At 56.4% G+C, this 25901-nt stretch overlaps 1 protein-coding gene across 1 annotated transcript; it reads left to right on the plus strand.

Annotated features, from left to right (window-relative positions):
* Positions 1-429: 429 nt before the first annotated feature.
* On the plus strand, positions 430-25715 carry LOC119101626 (uncharacterized; the record flags this gene model as incomplete). Its single annotated transcript, XM_037225026.1, is given in 3 exon segments — positions 430-469; positions 12319-12457; positions 25562-25715. Coding segments are annotated over 2 exon segments (290 nt in total), but the record flags the coding sequence as incomplete, so codon positions are not given.
* Positions 25716-25901: the final 186 nt, after the last annotated feature.

Below are 25901 nucleotides of genomic sequence, written 5' to 3' on the forward strand. Positions count from 1 at the left end.
ACCAGATCGACCGATCTCGCTCAAAACCAAGTGAATGTCTGTGAGGAAAATTCCGCCGAGATTGAACAAGTCACTCTTACCCGGCTCTGGAGCGGATGAATCACGTCGTTCAGCGCGGTGGTAGCGCCGGCGGAAGCGGCCAGTCCGACACATTTCCGGCGCCCCCGGTCAGACCACGCCTCCCCCGGCTGCGTCAGCGGTGCGCGGGACGATGGGGGCGGGGCGAAGCCAGCGGGCGCCGCCGGCGTCGCCGCGGCCGGCCGCTGACCGACCTTGCAGCGCTGCCAGTGCCCAAACAGTGAAAGTGGTGTGGGGTCGTGCGCGTCATGCCTCCGTCGCCGCCGCCACCGTTCGCGTGTCGCTGATGAGCTGAGGCCAGCGGGCACGGCGGGGCGCCACGCGCTCGGCGAGTATGGGCGTGCGGCCGGCTGCCGACCGCCTGCTGCTGCTGCTGCTGCTGTCACTGCTGGTGAGTCGACTGGCCGCCGGCCGCCACGTGCCGCCAGGCGCGCTGGCCGCCTGATTTGGCTCGGAGACGGAATGTGTGGTGGTGTGGACGACTTCGTGCAATCAAAGAGATTGGGATTGGGGGTGGAGGTTGGCGCGCTCCGGTGCGGGGGCGTTGCTCGTGAATTTGAACCTCGCCATCCTGGTGCCAGGCTGACGCCATGGCCGTGCCCAACGAGATGATCTCGTGATCACATCACGGGCGGGCTGCGCTCCGCACAGGGCTTCCTCCGAACCGAGCTGCAGTCTGCGCCGTTAGCGGCTGCCTCTCACGCTGCAGCGGGAGGGAAGCGAGGAGTCAATGCCGCCGCCAAATTGGGTCAAGTGCACAGTCATCCCGCGGCGCGACGCCCCCGACGTCGCGATGCGCTCCTCTGCCGCGGTGGTCCGTCGAAGATAAACTGGCCGTCCTGCAGCGGACCATGGTCTCCAAAGATGCATGTACAGAGTCTGATTTTCATCTCCGGTAATCCCTGGGATGCAGACGAGCGCGACCGCAACACGAGTGGCTGGCCGAGGCACGCGGCCGGCTAGGCCGGACGTCTCCCGCTCTCGGGGACGCCTCCGGCCGCGCGGACACTGTCGCTACTCTCGAGGGGCGTGAGAAACTGGGCCACGTGTGACCGTAGCCCATGTGACGAGGAAAAATGCCGAGGCCGCCGCTGGTGTGCGAGGGCTTTGTTCCCACCATCGACCCGAGGGGCGGCGGAGAGCAGCGTCCCGACCGTCGACACACCAGCCTACACACAGACGCACACTTGATCACAAACGCTTGCGTTCTTGGCCAGATAGCCACGCCGCAAAAGTATCTCTTGTATTTAATGCGAGCTGGTGTAGTACGCCGGTGCTCTGAGCATATGTTCATCGTGGGTCGGTCGCACCGTAGAGCCAGCTGACAGCCACCCTTCCGCTCAAAGAACCATCTCGATCGAATGTCGTGGATTTGCGTAGCGCCTTTGAGCGCAGCCTTGTCAACACGACAGAGACAGACAGACAGACAACACCCTTGCCTTTTTGCATGTGTCAGCACGCGAGAAGGCCGAGTTGGGGTGAGCTTTGGTTCAACATACTGAGCCAAAGCCCAACGCGCACCGCCCGCAGACGAACTCTGCGGAGCTGGCGGCCACGTCCCATCGAAGTCGCCGAAGCCGCGCCGTCCCGTCTGTCCCTCGCGCCGTATCAAGCGTGGCCCCTGGGACGGGCGGCGCCAGACGCTTTGTTCTTCAGCCAGTCGGGTTTTTATCGCCGGCGGCTTCCCGCGGCGCCCGATCGCTGCTCCCGCCTGACCTTTGACCCGGCAGCCGCGCGCCGGCCGCGCGCCTTCGCCACCTGGCGGCCGCCGTGTGGTGTTGACTGACCTCTACCTTTGACCTGGCGGCCGGCGGCCGTGGGCCGCGGCGACCTTGCCGCCAGTGGCCCGTTCTGCGCTGTTTGGTGGGTCCCGTGACCTCTGACACGGCGGCTGGCCAGCGTCGTTCCGCCGACGTCAACAACACCGTTCAACGCGCGTCGCGACGCCTTGGCGCTGCGACGCTGGCGGTAAGCCGCACGGAAGTCGCGGCTCCGCGCGAACCGCCGCTCCGGTCAGCTCGGCGTGGCGTTCAACCACCGTGGCGCAAGTTTTTGCCCGCATTTAACAGCTCCGTTTGACCAGGGACCGTGCTGGCGGCGTCGCACATTAGGCAAATACGATTCTTAAACGGTGTTGTGTGCCATTACTCAGCCGGTGATAACGGGGAATACCGCGCTTTGCTCGCCTGTGTACTCGCGGCAAAACTTATTGTAAACCCCGTTGTTACGTGTCGCCTGCGACAGAAAAGTGCGACTGATCTCCACCGTTGAGCCAGAGGTGGTGACTTGGGCGCTGACGTGACGCTGAAAGGTCAACTGGTTCTGGCGCTCCCCTGGATGGTGGGCTGACCCTTGTCAGTGACCGAGGCGGTGGCGCGGCCCCAGATGGTGACCTGGGCCGTGATGCGGCGTTGTAGGGCCATCTGGGTGGTAAGGTTGCCTTGAGCAATGCCAGACTCACTATTGTCCCCGAGTAATGATGGAATCCCGACATGGTATGATCCGCAGTGATAGCAAGTGTTCACGGCCCTGTCTAGTTGGATCAAAGCGGGCTTCCGCTGTGATGTGTCCCCGATTTCGACGGCCATTATCACGCGGCCCTGTTTGCTGGCACGCCTTCGCTGTTACTCATCACCGTCGACAATGCCAGACGCGCTCCCTTACGTGATCCTCTTTAATACCAGGCCACCGTTTTAACGTGTCTGTGCACAGCAAAAAGCTGGGCTGTTCCATGGCCCTGGGGACAGGCCTTGGGTAATACGCATGCAACGAAAAATGGTGACTCAGCGAGCGGTAAGTAACGTTCAGACGGTTTATCTCGTTAAGCAGATTGCTCTCAGCTGATCTCCGCCATCAACAGATCAGCAGTCACGGCATGTGCCGCTGAATGGAGACAGGGCGGACATCAACGCTGGCCGAGCTGCTGGTGCCGTTCTGCCGGCCAGCACGCTATGCTGGCACCTGCTGCGTTGCCCTGCGGACCAGAAGGGCCTGGCGCGCCCCGGTCGTTGCGGAGCGAGTGCAGGCGTGGTCGTCAGGTGACGTGAGATGGAGTCGTCAGGTGACGTGACGAGATGACTCATGTTCTTATCTGGTCAGATTAATCCTCCCCTCTCGCGGTGGGCGCTGTCGAATCCACTGGATCCGTAGGATCCACATATACGTATATCATCTGTCTCCGCTGCGCGTCTGGCTCGTGTCGGCGCACAACAATCGAACTGTGCACATGACAAATAGACTTAAAGGTTATCGGAGGTTATGGCGATAAAGCCATCAGGCTCGTCGGCGACGTATAAAGTTGATCGTTTGACATGTGGCGCTGAACATCTCAGCCGATTACGGCTGGAACATCTGCCGCAAAATGAAGACAAATGACACACTTTGCCATCAATAAAATGACATAAATGTCATTGCTTGCTGCAATGCCAGCAAGCGCTAGCTCCTGAGAACAGCCGGCAGCATGAGCGCAGCGTACCATTGTTTCGATCACTGCTCATGGAAGCAGATTGGATTACCACGAAGAAATGAAACAATTTAACATTTTAACAAGCATTCTTTAGACGTTCAAAAGACAAACATAAATGTTTCCTTTGTGTATCACGCCGGAAACGCATCATCCGCTGTTCAAGAATTATGTGAACGGAATGCCGTATACGGGGTATGCGGTAAGGTATACCATGGACTGCCGTATGTACTGCAAGAGAGAGGGAGAGAGAGAGAGAGAGAGAGAGAGAGAGAGAGAGAGAGAGAGAGAGAGAGAGAGAGAGAGAGAGAGAGAGAGAGAGAGAGAGAGAGAGAGAGAGAGAGAGAGAGAGAGAGAGAGAGAGAGAGAGAGAGAGAGAGAGAGAGAGGCAGGCTCGCTCGCCCCAGTCGTCACTGAGCGAGCGCAGACGTAATCGTCAGGTGACGTGGCTCGGTTTTCTCACATGCGGCTCGGTTTCTTAACGTAACATGGACCGTACATTTTGCCCATAGATGCTTTTCCTAGCTCTCATTTTCATTGTGTGTACGTGTCACCAAACAAGTATAGACAAACACACAGTGCGGGCATGTTAGCACACCATCTAGTTATTTTAATCCGACAGCGCCGACATGAATTGGAACACCATGTGTATGCCACTGAGCACAATTGTGCACCGTAATAAGGCTCAGACTACCATCTTACCAGAGCAGCGTCAACGCCGTGGCCAGGACCGGCTTGACCGGGGCACGTCTCTGGGGCCGCCTCGAGGCGCCGGCGCCGGCCGTCAGGTCCGCCGCGCCGCCGTCTGGTATGCAGCGCAGGTCAGGGGTCACATGAACAAGTGCTCCTCAGGGGCCGCTCACCCCCGCACTCGTGTGGGAACGGTCGCCGGCCGCACTATCACACAATGTGAACGGAGATGGGTCGCCAGCTGTTTGGGGACGCGTTCTGTCGGGGTTGACCATTCTCTTGGAAGGTACCCGGTCCGGCGGTATCACCTGCTGGTGGCTGATGCTGAACGTTGCCTGGCTTAGCGCTGTCGGCCGTGCAGAGGCTGGACACCAGCTCGACATGGAGAATGCAGTGGCTGAATGCCAGCAGGCTGAGGACAGCGTGCATGAATTAGACACTTCAGAGTACTTGTCAAATTTAAGACCGTGATATTGCGCCATGTGAACTTTCAGACCGAAGTTAGATTAGAACGTGACACGTGAGGCATTAACCGCTAGATTCGTCGAACATAAAATGCTAATAAAGGGGAATGCGGCGGTTTAATTGCCTTCCTGTGGTATACCAGCCTCATGCCACTGCAAGAATGGCGCACGTTTTTAGAGCCGCGGACACGCGGATACGCCCGACCTTCCTTCTCACCGTGCCCCCCCCCCCCCCCCCCCCCTCCCAACTTTGCTACTCTCAAACAAAGACTGCGCTCCTCCGCGCTGCATCCAAAGCTAAGGCTCTCTACAGGAGCCGCGCATACATTGCGGCTTGTGGTACTGCGGAACCTCTGAAATCGTGTGCTGGTGTCAGGGCACCCCAGGAGCGAGGTGGGGGCACTCACTCCTCAGGAACCTCTGAAATCGTGTGCTGGTGTCAGGGCACCCCAGGAGCGAGGTGGGGGCGTTCACTCCTCAGGAACCTCTGAAATCGTGTGCTGGTGTCAGGGCACCCCAGGAGCGAGATGGGGGCGTTCACTCCTCAGTCAGTTCTTCCGGGCATCACCATGTGGTTAATGACTCACCAGAAATGAGCCGCGGACTGATCGCCCTCCTGTTCTTATTTGTCCGTCCTCCTATGTGCCTTTGTCTTGGAGCGCTTGTTTAATCCGAATTTTTTTCTTTAGTGGTTCTCTCAGATCCTGGGGTTCTCTCAGGTCTCGTGGTGTACTCAGATTCTATCGTTTTCTTAGGCCCAGTGGTTCTCAGATTCCATGGTTCTTTTAATTCCCTTGGATCCCTCGGGCTGTGTGGTTCTTTCAGATTCGGCGGTCCTCTCCGATCCCATGGTCTAGTTAAATTCCGTGTCCCTCTCAAGTTCTGTGACTCTATCAGATCTCGCGGGTCTTACCTGTTCCGTGGTTCCTCTTGGCCCCGTGGTCCCGCGGGGTTCTGCGGCCCCCTCAGTTCCCTTGCGCCCCTCAGGTCCCTTTCCGCCCCGATATCCGGCACCTCGCTCAGAGCTGGCTCTTCCGAGCATGTGAACGTGCCTTATGTCACGTTGGCGCCGGTAACACCGGGGCCGGCGCGCCGACCCCTGCCGCCGGCGCGTCCCGCAAATTGCTGCAAATTGCCTGCAGTCTCGGCGCGCACCGTGCGAGTGCTGTCGCCCGCGCGGCTCACAGAGCGGTGGCGGACGCGACGCCCACGCGCATCGTCGACAGACCGGTGCGTCGGGTCCATGGCGATGTGTGAGCGTGCGTGCGTACGTACGTGCTTGCGTGCGTGCGTGAGCGCGTGCGTGTGCGTCAGTGCTGCGGTGAGATAGGTCACCGTGGGCGCCCGCTCTGCCGTCAAGACGACGGCGGTGGTCAGTGTACCGCCAGTGAACCACCGCAGAAGTCTGCGCGGTGCCGTGCGCTGAACGCGGAAAACCCCGAGGAGTTCAGATCGGTCGGACGGCTCATCCCAGCTACAACCTGCTAGCTCAGCAGGGTTCGCAGACCGCATGCAAATCTGTGCGGCAGCATTCCGAATTACTCAACGCCCGGCTATCCGCCGAAGTTATGATATTCACTGAGAGGCAAACGGCCAGTTAACAATGCCCTTTCAGACAATGAACGGCACGGAGAAGCACCCTTGCTTGTGCACGCGGCTAATCCATTCCCACAGGCACTTGTCCGTTATGAGCGAAGGCTGATTGCGATCAGCATGCATAGGTTCGTATTCGAGTGAGACGTGGAGCATCTTAGAATATGTCAACCGGCGATGGCGGGTGTGGGGGGGGGGGGGAGACGTCTGGCGTCAGCACGTGCCGTCTCCTGTCGCCTCGCTGCCGGCGGCGGAAAACGTCCGGATCAGCGCGTGCCGTCTCCTCTGGCTTCGCTGCCGGTTGCGGGAAACGCCGGGATCAGCGCGTGCCGTCTCCACTCGCTTCGCTGCCGGCGGCGGAAAACGCCCGGATTAGCGCGAGCCGTCTCCCCTCGCTTCACTGCCGGTAGCGGGAAACGCCGGGATCAGCGCGAGCCGTCTCCTCTCGCTTCGCTGCCGGCGGACAACTGCGGATGGTGTCATCGGCGGGGAACGATGGTTCTACGAAGCACCGCTGGACTGGCAGCGTGTGGACCGGTGCACCCCGTGGAAACACGCTTCAGGCACACTAATTCCCAAATGAAAAAATCGTGGCAGACTCTGCAAGCTCAAGGTAAATCTCCGTCTCGCAAGCGGCCATGAATTACAGCACCAGCTTATGGACTAGTTCGAGGGCAGCCTTCAATTACCTAGTGCTCACCATGGCTACAAAGGACGCCACTCAGTCGACATCATTCTGCATGTCATCGCTGGCGTGGCTCTGATCAGATCAGTCTGTCATCGCTGGCGTGGCTCTGATCAGATCACTCTGCATGTCATCGCTGGCGTGGCTCTGATCAGATCACTCTACATGTCGTCTCTGGCGTGGCTCTGATCAGATCACTCTGCATGTCATCGCGGGCGTGGCTCTGATCAGATCACTCTACATGTCATCTCTAGCGTGGCTCTGATCAGATCACTCTGCACGTCATCGCTGGCGTGGCCCTGATCAGATCACTCTGGATGTCATCGCTGGCATGGCTTTAAAGCTGATATACTAGCGTGAGGTATCAATGCTATGTTGTTGGACTGGTCCAAATGTTTCGATGTTATGCTTCATGAAAAGTAGGTGTAAAAACTTTCCCTGTATCGCATTCACAACCAATGACTCCGAAAATATTTGGCAGGTTACATTTAGCCGTTTATTATCCCATGACTTTCCATGCCTACCACCCATATCTGCGTCGCGCTTTCGTGGCGTGCAGCAGAAAATAAGCAATGAATTTATTGTGACATGCATCGGTAATTTTGAGCCTTTAACGTCGTCCAGACGCCAGCAATGTCGTCTTGTGCATACCACCTCACAGCTGCCTATTCCTGTTAAGTCCCACCGCGACCTGTCCCGCCCCGCCCGCTCCGTCGTATCCCACCATATCCTACCGCACTCTCGCGACCTCTCTCGCCGTATTCCCGTGACCCGTCCTGGCTCTCACTGTCCAGCAGCGACCTGTCCCGCCCTGCCCGCCCCGTCGTATCCCACCATATCCTACCGCACTCTCGTGACTTCTTTCGCCGTATTCCCGTGACCCGTCCCGGCTCTCACTGTCCAGCAGCGACCTGTCCCGCCCCGCCCGCTCCGCCGTATCCCACCATATCCTACCGCACTCCCGAGACCTATCTCGCCGTATTCCCGTGACCCGTCCCGGCTCTCACTGTCCAGCAGCGATCTGTCCCGCCGTAGCTCAATATGCGTCCCAGAATGTTACCGTCTCCCTACACCTCTGCCACCGCCACCGTTAACCAAACATCGCCGCCGCCGGCCGGGCCAGGACCCGGACATCCGGGGGTCACGGTAAATGGCCGCGGCGGTGGCGAGGCCGGCCTAACGGCGCCGGCGCCGCTCGCCCTCCGCGTGATGTCCCAGCCCGGCACCGACCCGGCGCCCCACCCGCGTCTATCGGGGGCCGCTGCAACCACTCTCCGTAACTGACCGGCCCGCTGCTGGTGCGGTGGAGTGCCGTGCAGGGGCGTCAAAAACGGCGGAACACTGGACACGTGGGTCACCAAGCGTTGCCGTTTTTTTGTTCGTTTTTTTCAATTTTCCTCAAGATGACGAAGCTTAGGCTGAAAGCGCCTGGATGCGGCTGTTGATGTTATGCCTTTGGTCACCCTTGTCTTCGGGCCAGGCACGCAAGGCGGTGATCCGGCCCTGTCTGTGCCGGTCTCGAAGGCGCTCGGCGGGCGTTCCCGATGGTCCCGGAGCCGCACCACACATTGGAATGCCCGTCCCTGAACAACGCACACGGACCGGGCCCGGAGCCAGGCTCTGGCGCATGGCGGCGATACTGACGCAATGGAATCCGGACCACGACCTCCAGCAGCCGGAGTGAGTGAGCCTGCCAAACTGCCCGTGACGCCAGGGCCGACCCGGGGTCTGCAAGTCGACGCGGCGGCGTCCCGGTGCGGCCGCGACCCTGGCCATGGTCTCGTCCCGGATTTACAGCCCCTGCCCGCCCTGGACCCCGGCGATGCCAATAATGCATGCATCTAAGCACTGCTGAAAACAACGCGGGTCGAGAATCCGGCCCATAAATCGGCATCAGCAGCGATCGCTCGGTGGAGGACGCTATCTAGGATTGTCAGATGTCTAGGGGTGGGTGGTGACAGCAGACACACAGCGTGACCGGTGGCCCGACCGTCGCTGTCCAGTGCTCTGCAGATACATACCAAACTTTGCCATCCATCTGCATGTGGGCAGTCTTCCAGTGCGCGGTGTTGCAAATAAGTGTATGCTGGTCTTTGGCCTGCGTGTCTCGGTTTTAGAGGAATGTGACGTTCCTAACATAATTGCACATGCAGATCTACGGCGTAACCTGTGTTTGTCGGCTCTAATTGTGCTGCCAGAACGTTGCTGCGGCTCTCACGTAATGTATGCAGCATTTGGCCGCATTGCTTATCGAGTCCTGCGCTGCATGCAGAGTTAATTTCGCCGGCGAGAGGCGCCAATCAGCCGCCTTGGGGAATGCCTGAACAAGGTCAGGCGTGTGGCCGGAGGTGTGGACCGCAGTGGCACTGCTATAAGCTGACGTCGGAGCCACGGACGGGATCGTCGTGCTGTTGTCGCCACGATCGGCGAGAGCCGTTTCTCAGCTGAGGGAATTGCAAAAGTGCCGACGGGGACAGCTCCAGGGCGACGTCTGGGCGATCATGTGCTGGCGGTGTAGCGGTATCGCGTGCTGCTTCGGTGTTATTCGACGGTACAATTCAGCTTTGAGGGGTCAGAGCACCTGATGGAGCCTTGATGGAGCCTTTCTCTCCGCTGATGAAGCTCGTCAGGGGTCAAACTCACGCCATGTGCCTGTCGAGGCCGCAGCCTTGCGCGCCACTGGCACGGCCTTACCCAACACCGTGCGCAGGCTCAGTGGAAAGGACTGCCTGCGGCCGCACGACCGGTTGCGAGCTGTCTAAGGCCACCACCTGATTGTGGCCATAAGCGCCCCTGCGGCGGGGGACAACAAGGATCGGCTAGGGAGGATTTCGAGCCGCGGCACTGCGGCGGACAGCGAGAACGCTTCCAAAACCGTTCATCCGCGCTGAACGAACATCACAACATCACATGGGCTGAAATTCATTTAAGGAGAAGCTACCATCACTAGGCAGGAGCTCTTCTCGTCAGTAGCGCTGATCGCGGTATCCACCCTGCTGTGTCCAGATTTGCGATGCGTCCAAACGCCGACGCCGTAAGCCATTTTCAGCGGTGCATTCCTCGCAATGGTGCATTCCTCGCATTTCAGCTCTGTGGCAGGATGTGGTGAATAAAACGAAAATAAGCGCATTTATCCGGTGTTCAAAAAATCCCACTGAAGTGCTCGATCGGCTCATATCCTCTTGGTGTGGGCAGTTTAGTAATCCAGTCAAATATCCTGTCTCATGCCCCTTGAGAGGCTGCTCATCCGATGCACTGTAGTCCAGTCTAATTCGCATCCGCCGACCCATCAGATCCGTGCAGACCTTTGGTCCTGTCGTCCATGTGACACAGACGTTACAGCATCCAGTGCTCCCGGCTCGACACGTGCAGCACCGCGCTCGTGTCTGCATTATGCGGGCGTAGGCCACGCTGTGGTAGCGTCTGGCACTGCGCTTGTACTGGCAGTCACCAGATCCTGTCGTGATGCGTCTTGCTTCTGCTGTCTCGGTCGTCTCACGCCACGCTGAACTGTTACGCAGTCGTCATCGTCGCCATCGCTTACACCGGTTGCGTCGGTGACGCCAAAACCCAGCTGACAGTAGCCCAATTACGTAGCCAAATATGCTGTTACCAGATAGGAACGAAAATGATCGGAAAGTAGAAATCACTTAGATGCCGAAAAAGAATTGCTACGTACTGAATCATATCAATATAGCAGAAAGCGAAGATAATGTCAAGCGATGCGTGTTCAAAGCGTGCCTTTTCAATTCACTTTGATCGCTTTAGAAGCATGACACAATAAAGACATGGCACCTGACATGACTTAATTTTCTCCCAATAAAGTGTTCTTTCAAAAGGCACCATTTCAGTATAGACTTAGCCGTCCTAGCAAAGACGGCGAAGTGCCACATGTGCGCACTCATTGGCACTCCGGAACGTGGGCCGCTTTACGCGCGCATCGTGCAGCGTCTTACCACGCGTCTTTCAAGTACTCTCGTTGCTCCCGGGCGTTGCGTGCGGGCGGCGTCCAAGCCTGGGAGGAGGCGGCTCGGGCCTGGGAGGAGGCGGACCGAGGCTGGGAGGAGGCGGAGGAGCCTGGGAGGAGGTGGATTTCCGTCGTTGAGTTCACACACAAGGGGCAAGCAAAATGCACTTTTCCACCACCAACGAGTAAGTGCCCCGCCAAATGCCGGCGACACGCAACGAGTAAATGTTTTTTACGAGTTTTTTTAGCCTACCAGATGTCGTTAAAGGAGGCCGGCAAGGGCGTCACAATTGGCATCAGATGAGACTGGGGAGACCGTAAGTAGGCGCGTCTTGATGCCAATCTGGCAATATTAAGAATGTGCTATGTAAATATCCTCAATGTGATGGTGGTGCGTTTGGTCCCCCAATGTTATGGTGGTGCGTTCGGTCCCTCAGTGTAATGGTGGTGCTTTCGATCCCTCAGTGTGATGTTGGTGCGTTCTCTACCGTTTCTGGTGAATGCATCGGTAGACGATAGCCCTGGGGCGTGCAGACGCGGAACGGCTCGCAGACTGTCGGTTCCCCTCTAACACTCCGCCTCCGGAATCAGGCGACGGTTCTGGAGTGTTACACCCAGTCTTCGTGGACAGGTGATGGTTCTGCAGTTGCTCTTATATCTGACACCCTGTCTCCGTCGACAGGTGACGGTTTTGGAGTTGCTCCCCTTTCTAACGCCCTGTCTTCGTCGACAGGTGACGGGTCTGCAGTTGCTCTCCTTTCTGACGCCTCGTCTCTATCGACAGGTGATAGTTCTGCAGTTGGTTCCCTCTCTGACGACTGTCTCTGTCGACAGGTGATAGTTCTGCAGTTGCTCCTCTCTCTGTCTCTGTCGACAGGTGATTGTTCTCCAGTTGCTCCTCTCTCTGTTTTTGTCGACAGGTGATAGTTCTGCAGTTGCTCCTCTCTCTGACGCACAGTCTCTGTCGACAGGTGATTGTTCTGCAGTTGGTCCAGTCTCTGACGCCCCGTCCCTGTCGACAGGTGGTTGTTCTGCAGTTGGTGCCCTCTCTGACGCCCCGTCTCTGTCGACAGGTGGTTGTTCTGCAGTTGCTCCTCTCTCTGACGCCCGGTCTCTGTCGACAGGTGGTTGTTCTGCAGTTGGTGCCCTCTCTGACGCCCAGTCTCTGTCGACAGGCGATTGTTCTTCAGTTGGTCCAGTCTCTGACGCCCCGTCTCTGTCGACAGGTGGTTGTTCTGCAGTTGGTGCCCTCTCTGACGCCCCGTCTCTGTCGACAGGTGATAGTTCTGCAGTTGCTCCTCTCTCTGACGCCCAGTCTCTGTCGACAGGTGATTGTTCTGCAGTTGGTCCCTTCGCTGACGTTCCTCTCTGTCGACAGGTGATGGTTCTCGAGTGTGTGGCGAGGAAGGAGCTGGTGGCTCGGCACGGCCGGCGCGAGCAGATCCCTTCACTCAGGGGACGCGTCGACTATGCCATCTACTACACTGAGGGAACGTACGATTTCGGGTACGACACAGGTTCGTACAACGGCGCACGCCATTCAGGGAGCTGGTGCGAGGTCAGATGCCTCTGGAACGGTGGCTGGCGGGGTGCCGCGCGCCCAGCGAAGCTCTGCCTCGCCTTGGTAACTGCTGTGTCAGAACGACTAGCACTAACCCCGAAACTTATCATGCGATCTCATAAGGCCTCGTGAGATCATACCGGTTAGCCAGGAATGCATATCTGCACCACTTAAAGAACAGTGTTACTTCAGTGTCAGACCCAGTTGCATGGCATCCGGATCTCTGAAAAGTGCGGGCAGACAAGTCACCCTTTTGCAATTGTGCAGTCAATCATGCGAAATCCTCGATGAAACTGGAAGCGTTGGCTGGCGCTCGGTTGAATTGGCAATGGTACTACGACCTCGCTTTTGGTCCTCACCAGACTCGACAATGTCCGGAAACGTGAGTTTTGTCTTGGTCATGTTCTGGGCCTAGCGAAATATGTTTCCAAATTATTTTCCTTGAGGGAGGGAAAGCTGTTATTTAGAGAAGCGGAGGTACTGCCACTTTGACATTCATTTCTTCCGTACATGCCACCATAACGTTGTGGGTTTGAATATTGCCTTCAAGCGGATACGTCTATGGGTACCGGCCTCGCATGGGCATAGTTATGTTAAAGACTGCAGAAGTATGCGGTGACGTGGACGTAACTATGCCACGGTAGGATTTGGTAAGCATGCAGGGAGTAGAAAGCGCTGACGCATTTGTCTGCGTATCTGATAAAAGATACGAGTTCAGTCTCTTTAAAATCCATCACGTGGCCGGGTTTTCTAACTAATGGCTATATGGAAATTGATGATGTACGTAAGCCCCTTCCAACAGTATAAACGGCATATTCATCTCATAAAGAACAGTATGCAGATAAAGGTCCTAAGCTTTTGATCATGCCATCCTCCTAAATCGAATTCCGCTAGACTGTCAGCATCAATGAGGAGGACGATCTTCCACCCTTAGCTGCATTTTCAGTTCCGTTCAGTACATATTTTCCTTATTATTGCGCGTGCAGAGCACGAAGCACTAGGCGCAGGAATGGTAGCCGTTGCGTCATTTAGAGCACACGCCAACAGTTTAGCAAGACCAGAGCATGTTGCAACGCAGTTTTAGACCCTGATAGCAATGGCTTATTTTGCCAGACGGCTGCAGCTGGCGTAGGCTGGCGTGCTACACATCGAACCACCGGCCTGGCATGCGGCCACTGCCACACTCGCTTCCGACCTCGCTGCCGGTTTGAGTGTGACGTGTCATTGCGTCAGGTGCTCCAGTGCGGCCCCCGCTCCCATCCCCAACCTCGGAGCCGGAGCTGAGAGCTGCCGGCGCGCCACAGCGCGTAAGCTCCCGCCGGCCGCCGCTGGCTGGGATCATGGGGGCGCGGGCCGCATTGCTGGTCCGGCACGCACGGCGGGCCGGGCCGGCGTCTGGTGGCGCTGCCGCGGCCTTCAGAGGGTCGCCCGTGACTCAGCTGGTGGACACTCCCCCGATGGAAAATCCCACCCGGACGGGAGCGGGTCGGCCGCCGAACGACGGGCGTGACGGGCCTGGCGGCGCCGCCGCCGACCCCTGACCGCCCAGCCCCCTGCTGCCGCCCATCAGGCACGATGCAGGAGCGGACTGGGCGGAGAGGCTGTCGCGGGCCCGACCACTCCTCTCAGTCCTCGCGACACCAGAAGAGGCTGTCGCGGCCCGGCCACTCCTCTCAGCCCTCGCGACACCAGGAGAAGCTGTCGCGAGCCCGGCCACTCCTCCCAGCCCTCGCGACACCAGGAGACGCTGTCGCGGCCCGGCCACTCCTCCCAGCCCTCGCGACACCAGGAGAGGCTGTCGCGGCCCGGCCACTCCTTGCAGCCCTCGCGACACCAGGAGTGGACTACGCACGAGAGGAGGGATGTAGCTCATTGTTGCAGTCGGCAGGAGAGGTTTGCGGTCAAAATCTCCATACCGCGGTCTACGAACAAAAGAAAGAGTTCAGCACCACACCGCCTGGAACGGCGGAACTGAGAGCTCTATACCCAAGTTTGTAAATACTCAAACACATAAGTGGCTCAGCAGTACTCAGTCTGTGAACGTGAGAGGAACGGACTTCGGACAGATTAGCAGATAGCTCAAAACCGCACAAGCGATCTGGGACGGAGTTGCTCCTCCCCCAGCGGCCAGCAGTGAAGGTCGCACGACAGCGCGTTCCGTGCGCGGGAGAGCTGAACACTCGTTACCACCGGCCGTGAATGGACGGGGTGGGGCCGTGCAGCATGCTCGCGGTCGCGCCGCCTACAGCCGGCAATGGGGATCGTGCCGCCGGTCGAGACACGCCGTCGGGTTCGGGGAGCGGCCACGTCGGCTGGATCTGGAGCAGCGATAGCATCGGCGCCGGCCGGTTACGGTCCGATCGTGACCGAACCGAGGTCACCTCCAGGACACGGCGGAGGCTGGGTAGAGGCGGGACGCTATGGCACCGAGGTCAGCTCCAGGACACGGCGGAGGCTGGGCGGAGGCGGGACACTATGGCACCGAGGTCAGCTCCAGGACACGGTGGAGGCCGGGCAGGCGGGGAACCATGCATCGAGTTAGCCGCAGAATACGGCCGGTCCGGGAAACCATGGGACCAAATCTGAAGCCCGGAGATTTTGTGGCGACATTTCGTGGCTGGGCATGACCGAAGGCCCGGTAATGTTCTAGGAACGATCACCTGGGGTCGGTGACGTTGGCCCGGCTATCGTGCGGGCGGGGAAGAGTCAGACTTATCCATGAGCGCTGGAGACGGGGCTACCACGGAGGGGCCTAAGCCGGACGGTCTTTCCCTAGCAGGGTTGCTTGGGAAAAACGATCAGCCGTAATTGTTTGGAATTATGGGAGGCGGTAGGACTTTTAGCACTGCATTGCAGTTGCTGTTATGTATGGTAGAAAACAAAGGATCTGTTGCACTTTATACGTTAGGCTGAAATCAACTAATTATGGGCGCCTTAGAATGCAATGCTTAACACACCTGGCAGCAATTAAAATGCATAAATCTACAGTGTGAAATTATTCATCTTCACGCGACGTGATCAAGCATTGCTTCGTCCGTGAACAGATGGGTATACACTATCCCAGTGGTTCTGGCATCATACCTCAGGCTACCGGACACGAAGCTGGCACAAACTTTTCGCGATGAATGTGACAGCGCATTCGCCATCCGAGAACAGAATGCACCCCGCAGGTGAAATGCTCCCCCCCCTCCCGCTCTCCCCGTCCCGTCGCGCTGGCACTGCACCACGCCTCCGGTGAGCCTGCCCCCCAGACCGCCCGGACCCATGGCGCCGCATGGCACCGGGCCGAGGACACGTGGCCGCGCCACCAGTCTGGCCGGCGGCCGCTGCTCCTGCCCGCGCCGGCCAGCCATTCGTCTTGCTGCGGGCTGTCCGCCCGGTGTGGCGCCACCGAATTTATCGGGTCCGTGGCGGTCCAGCACTGCGCCGGCATGTAGGGCCCCGGCGGCACGGGTTCGTCGTGCACGTACCTGCATCGGCGGTCACGGTGCCCGCAGTATCTTGCGCCCGATCGCCCGTCGCTCATGAGCTCTAATGCCACTTTGAGCTGTCGTTGTTCGATGCAATCTGACTTATTGGTGTTAACTCCGACAGCGGTGTCACGAGCGTGAGTCATGGGAGGGAGGACGGCGTGTCATCCCGGGGTGTATGACATGAGATGCGGGCACATCGACAAGCCGATGGCAGAGAGCTCCACGCACGCCCCTGACGACGTTAGCACAGATCGCCGTGCTCCCATGCTGTGTTGACATTCACATTGACAAGGTGGAATTGTGGACGTTAATGGAAACAAGGACTTCGGGTGTGCTCTGACTAACTGCTTTATTGCTCGAACGTCTTCCTTGGAAGCGACAAGAGACTTTTTAAGGCATTAGCCCAGGTAATGCAACGTACCCCATGACACAATGCCCATGCACCACGGTACAAGGCAGTGAGTTGCATCTGCAGTCTTGTTCAAACTGTAATAACTAACCCTGCTGTGCTGCCAAAGCGCTATAGTAAAGTTTTTGCTCTAACACACCCGAAAAACAATCCCGAGAACCTCTCAAGACGTTTGATTTATCTGGTACGTGCTGCCACATGTGAACGCGCGCTTGTCTTGCCAACTAGCATACGACATAGCATATTTGAAACTCGAGAGAAGAGTCTCGGTACCAGGCAAGGCAAGGTCGATCAATGTGTCCGGCAGGTCGATCGATGCGTTACGGGTCAACAAGGTCATTGCAATTTCTCGTTGACTCTTTCCATTGGTAGTTCTGGTCACCAAAATAAACGTTTTGTGAGGTGTTAAGAAAACTAGTAAATTCCCTGTCTATTTAGCAGCTGGTTCTGGAGTGGGGCTGGGCGATCAGCACCATTGTCTGAGACACCGCGTCTACAGCAAGCCCAGCCAAGGCAATGCTCATTCGTTCCATCGGCTCTCCCCGGGTCTCCGCATGTGCCCCGGACCGCACCTGCGCCCGCTGAGCCGTTCAACGTGCGCCGGCCGGCGCTCTCGCCCCCGCCTATCGACTGGCGGGGCTGCTGACGGAGCCAGCCCGGCGGCAGCCTGTCACCGGCGTGCCGGCGCTGGCGCAGCGTGAGAGCTTCCCACGCCCGCGTCCTCCGCCCGCGGTGGGCGGCCTCCGCCCGCGGTCCACAGCCCTCAGCGCGCGCCGATCGGCGGACGTTTTTCGCCCGGCTGCGCAGGCTTCCGGCGGGCAAAAACGCGCCGCAGCGCCAAAAGTGCTGCCCGGAAAGAAAAACGCCGGAGATATGGATATAGCGTAAAGATGTGCAGTGGGCACAATGCGGGACCGTAGTGACCACCGTTAAACCGTGTCCGATCTGAGATTACAGAGCTGCAAGATGCCGCAAGCCTGCTTGAGCTGAGCTCCGGGAGTTCGACCGTCCTCCGCGAGCTAAGGAGCTTGCTGCGAACTCATAGCACGATTGGACTGATGTCGGACTTGGATTACCGGGAGCTGCGAGGTGGAGCGCATGGGCAACCCAGCACAAGAACCCGGGCTGATCGTGTAAATCGGCCTTCGGAAAGACGACCCAGCTCAATCCCATATATTTCGAAGCATTGCTGTGACTATTCCCGTCACGCACACACGCACGCACGCACGCACGCACGCACGCACGTCCGCACGCACACACGCACAACACGCATATATATGCATACATATATATACATACATATTTGTACAAACGCATCCACCCCCGGGGCACGCTCTGCGCCATCACGGTGGTTTGCTGCCTCAACTGACTACTAATGCCAGATATTTGTCCACGTCATGCGCTGATGTCAGGCATTCGTTCACGGGCAAGCATGCACTGGTGCCAGGTATCCGCCCACGGAATGCATGTACGCGTATTTGGATATGCGGTTCTACACAAGGGATGTTTACATTTGCACCCTCTTGGAACTTCACCACTTGCAACCTGACGGACTTGCCCAGCCCATGCGATTGGGCCCGTTGAAACTCGATAAGCCATGTTTGGAGAGCTGCTGGGTCGGAGAGGAGGAGGCGGAACAGGACGAGAGTAGCTGCTGTGATGACGTCATTCCTAGGTAGGTCATTACGTCATGAATGAAGTCATTCCTAGGACACGATTCGTTTTCTTTAAGTGCCGACAGAACTGGCACTGCCCTTAACGTTCCTGCGTTGCGTCATAGTATTGTACGAGGGGCCGTGCAGATGATGACGGCGCGTGTTTCGCTTTGTCTAGCCCTGTGTAATGCAGAGGCTAACTTTCAGTGAATCTCAACCCATTTAATCACATAAAAAGATAAAGCAAAAGTGATGTCCTGTGCTTTTCAATCCGTGAGCAGTAAGGTTGTCTGCGGCGAGCAGCATAGCCAAGGCCACCTGGGTAATAAGCACTCGCAGATACGAGGGAACAGGACAGCGCGCTGTTTGTTGGTACTGCTGTCACTGTCAATATCGGGCTTTGCATATTTGGTCACCTTAGCTCCGGTCGTCCAGTGCTAGGTCTCTTGAACGGATCACTGGCGGTGACCTATGACCAGTCAATGCGAATGATCTGTCCTTCATTAAGATCCGCAATGGCGCGGTTGTCGGTTATCCCGACTTTGATTTATTAACCAAGGCGGACCATTTCGGGCACTGGAATGTATTCATGTCATCCGTTTACCAGTGAATTCCATACCAGCCGGGATTACTGCTAGCATACCACGATAGCATGCTAGATAAACATTGTACAGCCGCCGTTAGGTCGCGGATGATCCAAGTTTTACCGAAGTTGGCGTCCGTCCTTCTCCTGATCAATAATGCCGCGAGCTGGTGCCGTCGGTGCCGGGCGATCAGAGGCGGTGCTGGATGATCACGATACAACACTCGGTGAGACAGCGGACAGCCCCGGATCAGAGGCTGTGTGCGGCCCGAGCTCCACCACACTTGACAGGACAGCAGACAGTCCAGGGCTGTGTGCGGCCCAAGCTCCCCCACACCCGACAGAACAGCAGACAGTCTCGGGTCGGAGGCTGTGTGCGGCCCGAGCTCCGTCCCACTCGGTGAGACAGCAGACAGTCCCAGATCAGAGGCTGTGCGCGGCCCGAGCTCCACCACACTTGACAGGACAGCAGACAGTCCAGGGCTGTGTGCGGCCGAAGCTCCCCCACACCTGACAGAACAGCAGACAGTCTCGGGTCGGGGCTGTGTGGGGCTCGAGCTCCCCCACACCCGACAGGACAGCAGACAGTCCCGGGTCAGAGGCTGTGCGCGACCCGAGCTCTGCCACACTCTGCAGGACAGTAGACAGTCCCGGTCAGAGGCTGTGTGCGGCCCGAGCTCCGCCGCACTCGGTGAGACAGTAGACAGTTCCGGGTCAGAGGCTGTGTGCGGCCCGAGCTCCGCCACACTCGGTGAGACAGCAGACAGTCCCGGGTCGGAGGCTGTGTGCGGCTCGAGCTCCGCCACACTCGGTGAGACAGCAGACAGTCCGGGGTCGGAGGCTGTGTGCGGCCCGAGCTCCGTCACACTCGGTGAGACAGTAGACAGTTCCGGGTCAGAGGCTGTGTGCGGCCTGAGCTCCGCCACACTCGGTGAGACAGCAGACAGTCCCGGGTCGGAGGCTGTGTGCGGCCCGAGCTCCGCCACACTCGGTGAGACAGCAGACAGTTCCGGGTCGGAGGCTGTGTGCGGCCTGAGCTCCGCCACACTCGGTGAGACAGCAGACAGTCACGGATCGGAGGCTGTCTGCGGCCCGAGCTCCGCCACACTCGGTGAGACAGCAGACAGTCCCGGGTCAGAGGCTGTGTGCGGCCCGAGCTCCGTCCCACTCGACTGGACAGCAGGCAACCGCTGATCAGGGCCGTTACAGAAACCCACAGGCCGCCAGGACAAACAGATCCGACCCGGCACGTTGGGAACTACAATGGGGCAGTGTGTGCTCGGATGTTGTGCCGGTAAACCGACGACGGATCGGAGGGAGGGGGGGGGGGGGGGGGGGGGGGCGGCGGTGTATCCCAACCCGTCGCTGACGAGGGTGGCTTCCCCACTGGCTGCAGCCAGCCAGGCGGGTGATTCGGTGGAATGCCGTTCACCAGAGAGCCACCATATAGTCCAGCCATGGGAGATGCGCCACGTGAAGCGAAACTGGTGTTTCGAATGGTCCTCCGTCCGCTGCTCGTCCCTGGGACAGAGAGTATGGCGATGGCAGAAGCGTAGTGGCAGAGGGGGGGGGGGACGGCCTTATAACTTTGCAGCTGGGAGCCCTGTCATAGACCTCCGTGGCAGGTTAAAGATCGAACAGTCTAGATTTTTATTGGATAATGAGCCGGGCCAAAATTATATCATAGCCTGGACCTCATGGGAGTTTGGGTCAATATCCAATCAAGAACCTTCGTTCAGCCAGGAACGTAATCCTAGCACGATTTGGGCAAACAAAGCCATGTCCCTCCTCCAAACATAATGTAATTCATGGATGACTATAAAGCCAGTTTATTGTTTGCCTTTTGAGCAGCAGCAAATGCATCAGTTTGTATTTGGTTTATCACTTCTAATGACTTAAGATTTCCAATTTTCGCCACCATTAAAAACGGAATGGTCTGACTTTTTCTGATCAGATATATTTACCTGGTGTTGTCATTGTCATGTAGCTTAGGGAGTTTATATGGTAAAAGATATCGTGCATATCCGCAATGCAGTCAGCTGCCAGCCACCAAGTCATGGCAGCTGTGGATAAAATCTTGATGGAGCAGACATGAGGGACCAGTTCAAGAAATTAGGGGTAAATGTTTAAGAAGATGTGACCAAATGTTTTAATCAAATATCCTGGGGATCATGATTTGCCCGATGAAGAAAATGTGTAGGAGATATAACAGAAGGTGTCCAAATATGGTTATGAGTCATGCTTTTAAAGTGCTTAGGGTCAGCAATTACGTGCTCTTAAGGAGAAAATTACTGCCCTTTTAAGGGCTGGCTTTTTCTACTCCTCCAAACAAACGTCAGCATTTCTCTCGTGGTTTGCTGGGAGACAGGGTCATTCAACTCACCCACAACATAAAGATATCGATCATAACCGCCAACCTACAAGATTTAGATGCGAAATAAGTGAGAAGAGCTCTACACTTAATATGTGAAAAAACATTTTTGAATCGCAAAATTCGCTAACAAACACTTTTGTTTCAGCTGTGCAAGCTCCGTCCAAAAAGCTGTGAACAACAGGGAAGTCTAACTTGGTTAGGTAGTAAAGCTGGAATGGCTTAAATTTATCACTATTGAGCCGGGCCATGAACCAGAAAACGGCTAAACTGGTGTTAAATAAGGCAAAAATGGCGGCGAAAGAAATATACTTGTTTCAAATTTCCCCCTGTCTTTACCATGAATTGTTTACTCTTGGGTAAAAATCAAACGTGTTTGGGCGGCTTGTGAGTTAACCGGATATATGTGTGAAATATGCACAAGTTTTCAGTTGAACAATTTGAGCCAAACAAGTTTGAAAAAGCGACAGTAGACGAACAAGCACAATGGCCTAGACTTTTGAAGTGACAACATTTTGCTTTCAAGCTTCATGTAGAAGGCATTTCTTGAATTTTTTACCCCTACATTTCGGGTGTTACATTGGTGCCATTCAGTATTCAAATTTATCCGGGAAAAAATACGTGGAGTGAAATTCCCTGCCACGCTACGCAATGGGGATGCATGAGAGCCTTGTATTTGACACACAGCTGTGGATTTTGGCGTATTTTTTTAACAAACCAAGATTAATGACTGCAAGTGACTGGAGTCACTGGAGCTCTCGGCCTTGAAGGTAGCTAGTTTCCTTGCTACGTGCATACATAGGCGTGATTCAGATGTGGGTGGGGCAGGATGCAACATAAATGTTCAGGTTCTGAGGAGCCTTGTTTATGCTCGGTGGTTTCAAGTGAGCTGGGACTTGGATGACATCGTAGAAACATCTGAAAGGAAAACATGGGTTTAGCAGCTGTGGTTAGACAGTGTTAAATAAAAGTGAAAAATTCACATAAAATGCGGGAAGAGCGGTGAATATTCCTCCTCAAAAGGTGTTCCTGTACATCCAAAGTCGGCAATTCTAGGACATGCTATACTACATTGATTCAAACTGGCTACGGCTGCCCAACCCCCCCCCGCCCCCGCCCGAAAAGCTTTTTTTGTTGCAGGTGCCCATATATAAAATACACCCGAAATCAATCCCGCGCAAAACAGCTGTTGCACACGATGGGGTAACATCATCAGGTCAACCCGGTGAGTTTCGCCGGGTTGTGTTGAAAAATGAGCACGGCAAAAGAGGACGCATTCAATTGGCCGCAGCTCAGAAAAGCTGACTGCATAACCGAGAAGCAAGATATGGCTACGATGGACATTCTGTTTGTCGTGACTTATCTTCGGCGGTGATTGGTTCAGGGCTGGCGATCAGCATTAAGGTCACTGGCTGTGCGGCTTGATGCCTGTTAAACAAAACTGCTCTAGTGCGACGCATAGCGAACGTTATGGCAGGACAGCGGATATCACGCCAACTTTACATCATTTGGTTGTGGTGCGAGGTGTTTATGCTCGTCAATCCAGCGTTTGAATGTAATGTTATTGATGGTCACGTGTTGATATGTAAGACTCGAAACCGGTGCACCTTTTCTGCCGACTAGCAGAAGAGCATACCGCTTGAATCGCTATCTGCTTATTTTCAGTTGCCTCAAGACCGTTAGTCCCTGTTAGGATGCCCTCCTTTTCAAGCGTGACAGCAAAGAGGGATTCAGAATATCGTCCAGTAAGGCATATCTAAGGTATAAGGCAGAGCTACAAATTAGCACACGCTTGATGTGAAGTGAAACAACTTGGCTCCCGGCTAGTCCTATCACCCGAAGTTGCAACCAAAGGGCAGACACTATGATGGTGTTGCCTAATGCTTTGCCTCGCCGCTAGTGTGTTCAAACTTGGGTGTCTCATGTGAGGATGTGCACGCATGGAACAGAGATTACATTAGAACCTCATATAATTTATGATCAGACGCAAAACAAACAAAAGGTGTGTACGATTACACTAAACAAAGTCAACGTTCTTTCAATCGCATTAGCACAACATTTTCTTGATAAAATCTTGAAAAGCAGCGGTCAACAGTTCGTGAGTCAAGTAATCTGCACGAAGAAGGATTATGAATAGGAAATTACTCACAACCAGTTGAAGCTCATAATAGTGATGGACCACCATCTGTGTCTGGTAGCTCCATATCACCGGAATGCGCACTATATAGCTCATTGAGTTATGATACTATACTGTAATGCTTGCAAAGCCAATTTGAGACAAACGTTGGTTCGTGATATTTGGTGTAATAAATGATATGTGTTTGCGCAAAACCGACGTACGATGACAATCGTCTAGCTCACAGGTTCCATTTAAAAAGTTCTAGAAGGTTAAGCAACGCCAATACACCATGATCCTGTCGTTTCACTACAGATCGGTCGGGGCCACTTTTTGCGGTGGGTTTATGCCCCGAATGTAGCAACGTTATGAATGCTGGCACTGAGATTGACGAGACTAGTGACTTAAAGGGTCATTGATGCTTAGCGTCGCCTACCGTTGAATTGTCTATACAACAGATTACCCACTGGTCCTTGATTGGGGATAAGGTCTAGCTCACTTCGGAACCAAATGTGAACAGGTTTCTTCCAGCCTTCTCGTCAACAATATAAGTGAAATTAACTCCCACCCTCCGAGGAAGGCGGCTTTGTGGTAGGAGACGCTGACTTCTAGGATTTGTCAGAACAGTGGGAACGCTTCAGATTTGGTAACACGGCTGAAACGTTTTGACTTTGGTAGCACGGTCGGAACGTTTTTTCAAGCGTTTGTTCACGCGCAGCAGTGCAACAGCTGATATGGAATTTTGCAAATGATATGACTGGTGAATTTCCCGCGCCGTGGTGCCGAGCGCAAGGCTGCACGAGCATTTTATCGCTGTCGATAAAGCACCCGATATTCCTACAAGGTGAGCAAGAAATCCAGTCTGTGGGGCGCCAGCTAGTGCCGTCTCAGGAGGCCCGTCATATTTCCAACTGCTCCTCGCTGCAGGCAGTGGCGCAGCCGAGGGGAGCAGGCTCATCGGTCCTTAGCCCTCCCCGTCCGTCAGGCTCGAGCGCAGCTTTTCAGTACGACACTGCTGAATATAATTTCGGAATCTGGTGACCAGGAAAACTCTTCTAGTTTAGAATATCATAGATACTATCATAGACAACGAAATGTAAAGCCCAACAGCCGTAAAGTATTGATAACGCCGGCAAAAAGCCGGGTGAAAATGCACGGTACGCATCTGAAACCATCGCTTGAGGCACTGGAGTAAACCAACATAGGAAACTCATTGATGCGCCGGGTACTGTACCTTTTAGCATTTGTGGGTCTGTTAGAGTGTTCCCAATGCGTAGGTACTGTCAATGGGACTGGAAGTCGCTCATAAAAATCCTCGCCCCCCCCCCCCCCCCCGTCCCGTGCCCGCTGCAAATCGTGGTAGCCATCTCTCGCATCGCAAACTCTATCTGCGAGCACTGCTCGTACAGCGCCGGCTGACTAGGAGCTACGCTCTAAGCTGCAGCACTGACGTGGTCGTATGTAAATGACAATGCGATAGTGTCAATTTCCTCATCCTTTGCCCAGGTGGAAGTGGGCCGTGGTGGTGACCCTATACCCCTCTACACAGGTCTCAGAGATCACTAGTGGCAGCGCTGCTGCCATCTGTACCGGGATCATTGAGGACCGGCGGCGATCTTTCCTTCTCCTGTTCAAGTGTCAGTCAGCACCAATGATGACGCCGTCCTCCCCAACTCAGGTGCCAGTCTGCGCCAGCGTTGGCCCCGCTGTCCTCCGCTCAGGTGCCAGTCTGCGCCAGCGTTGGCCCCGCTGTCCTCCGCTCAGGTGCCAGTCTGCGCCAGCGTTGGCCCCGCTGTCCTCCGCTCAGGTGCCAGTCTGCGCCAGCGTTGGCCCCGCTGTCCTTCGCTCAGGTGCCAGTCTGCGCCAGCGTTGGCCCCGCTGTCCTCCGCTCAGGTGCCAGTCTGCGCGGGCGTTGGCCCCGCTGTCCCCCGCTCAGGTGCCAGTCTGCGCCAGCGTGGCCCCGCTGTCCTCCGCTCAGGTGCCAGTCTGCGCCAGCGTTGGCCCCGCTGTCCCCAGCTCAAGCGCACAGTCTGCGCCAGCGTTGGCCCCCGCTGTCCTCCGCTCAGGTGCCAGTCTGCGCCAGCGTTGGCCCCGCTTTCCTCCGCTCAGGGTGCCAGTCTGCGCCAGCGTTGGCCCCGCTGTCCTCCGCTCAGGTGCCAGTCTGCGCGGGCGTTGGCCCCGCTGTCCCCCGCTCAGGTGCCAGTCTGCGCCAGCGTTGGCCCCGCTGTCCTCCGCTCAGGTGCCAGTCTGCGCGGGCGTTGGCCCCGCTGTCCCCAGCTCAAGCGCCAGTCTGTGCAAGCGTTGGCCCCGATGTCCCCCGTTCAGGTGTCAGTCGGTACCAACCGCTTGGCTACCGTTTGCCCTCAGTCAGCACCGGCGGTGACTCTCTGTCCCGTCTGCAGGGGATGGTGAGCACGAGTCGTTCGGATGGTGACCCTCTGTCCTGTCTACAGGGGATGGTGAGCACCAGTCGTTCCGACAGGAGAGCAGGGATGACACAGGTCTTGTCACTGGCCTCTACGGGTACATCCAGCAGGATGGCACCCTGCACGTCGTCAAGTATGAGGCCGACGAGCGTGGTTACCGCTGGACCACCTCCAACTACAGGTCAGTCGACGGCCACAGGCCAGTCTCTCTCTCTCTCTCTCTCTCTCTCTCTCTCTCTCTCTCTCTCTCTCTCTCTCTCTCTCTCTCTCTCTCTCTCTCTCTCTCTCTCTCTCTCTCTCTCTCCTCTCTCTCTCTCTCTCTCTCTCTCTCTCTCTCTCTCTCTCTCTCTTCTCTCTCTCTCTCTCT

Source organism: Pollicipes pollicipes, unplaced genomic scaffold (assembly GCF_011947565.3).
Source record: "Pollicipes pollicipes isolate AB1234 unplaced genomic scaffold, Ppol_2.1 Scaffold_4881;HRSCAF=5763_pilon_pilon_pilon, whole genome shotgun sequence".
NCBI lineage: Eukaryota > Metazoa > Arthropoda > Thecostraca > Pollicipedomorpha > Pollicipedidae > Pollicipes > Pollicipes pollicipes.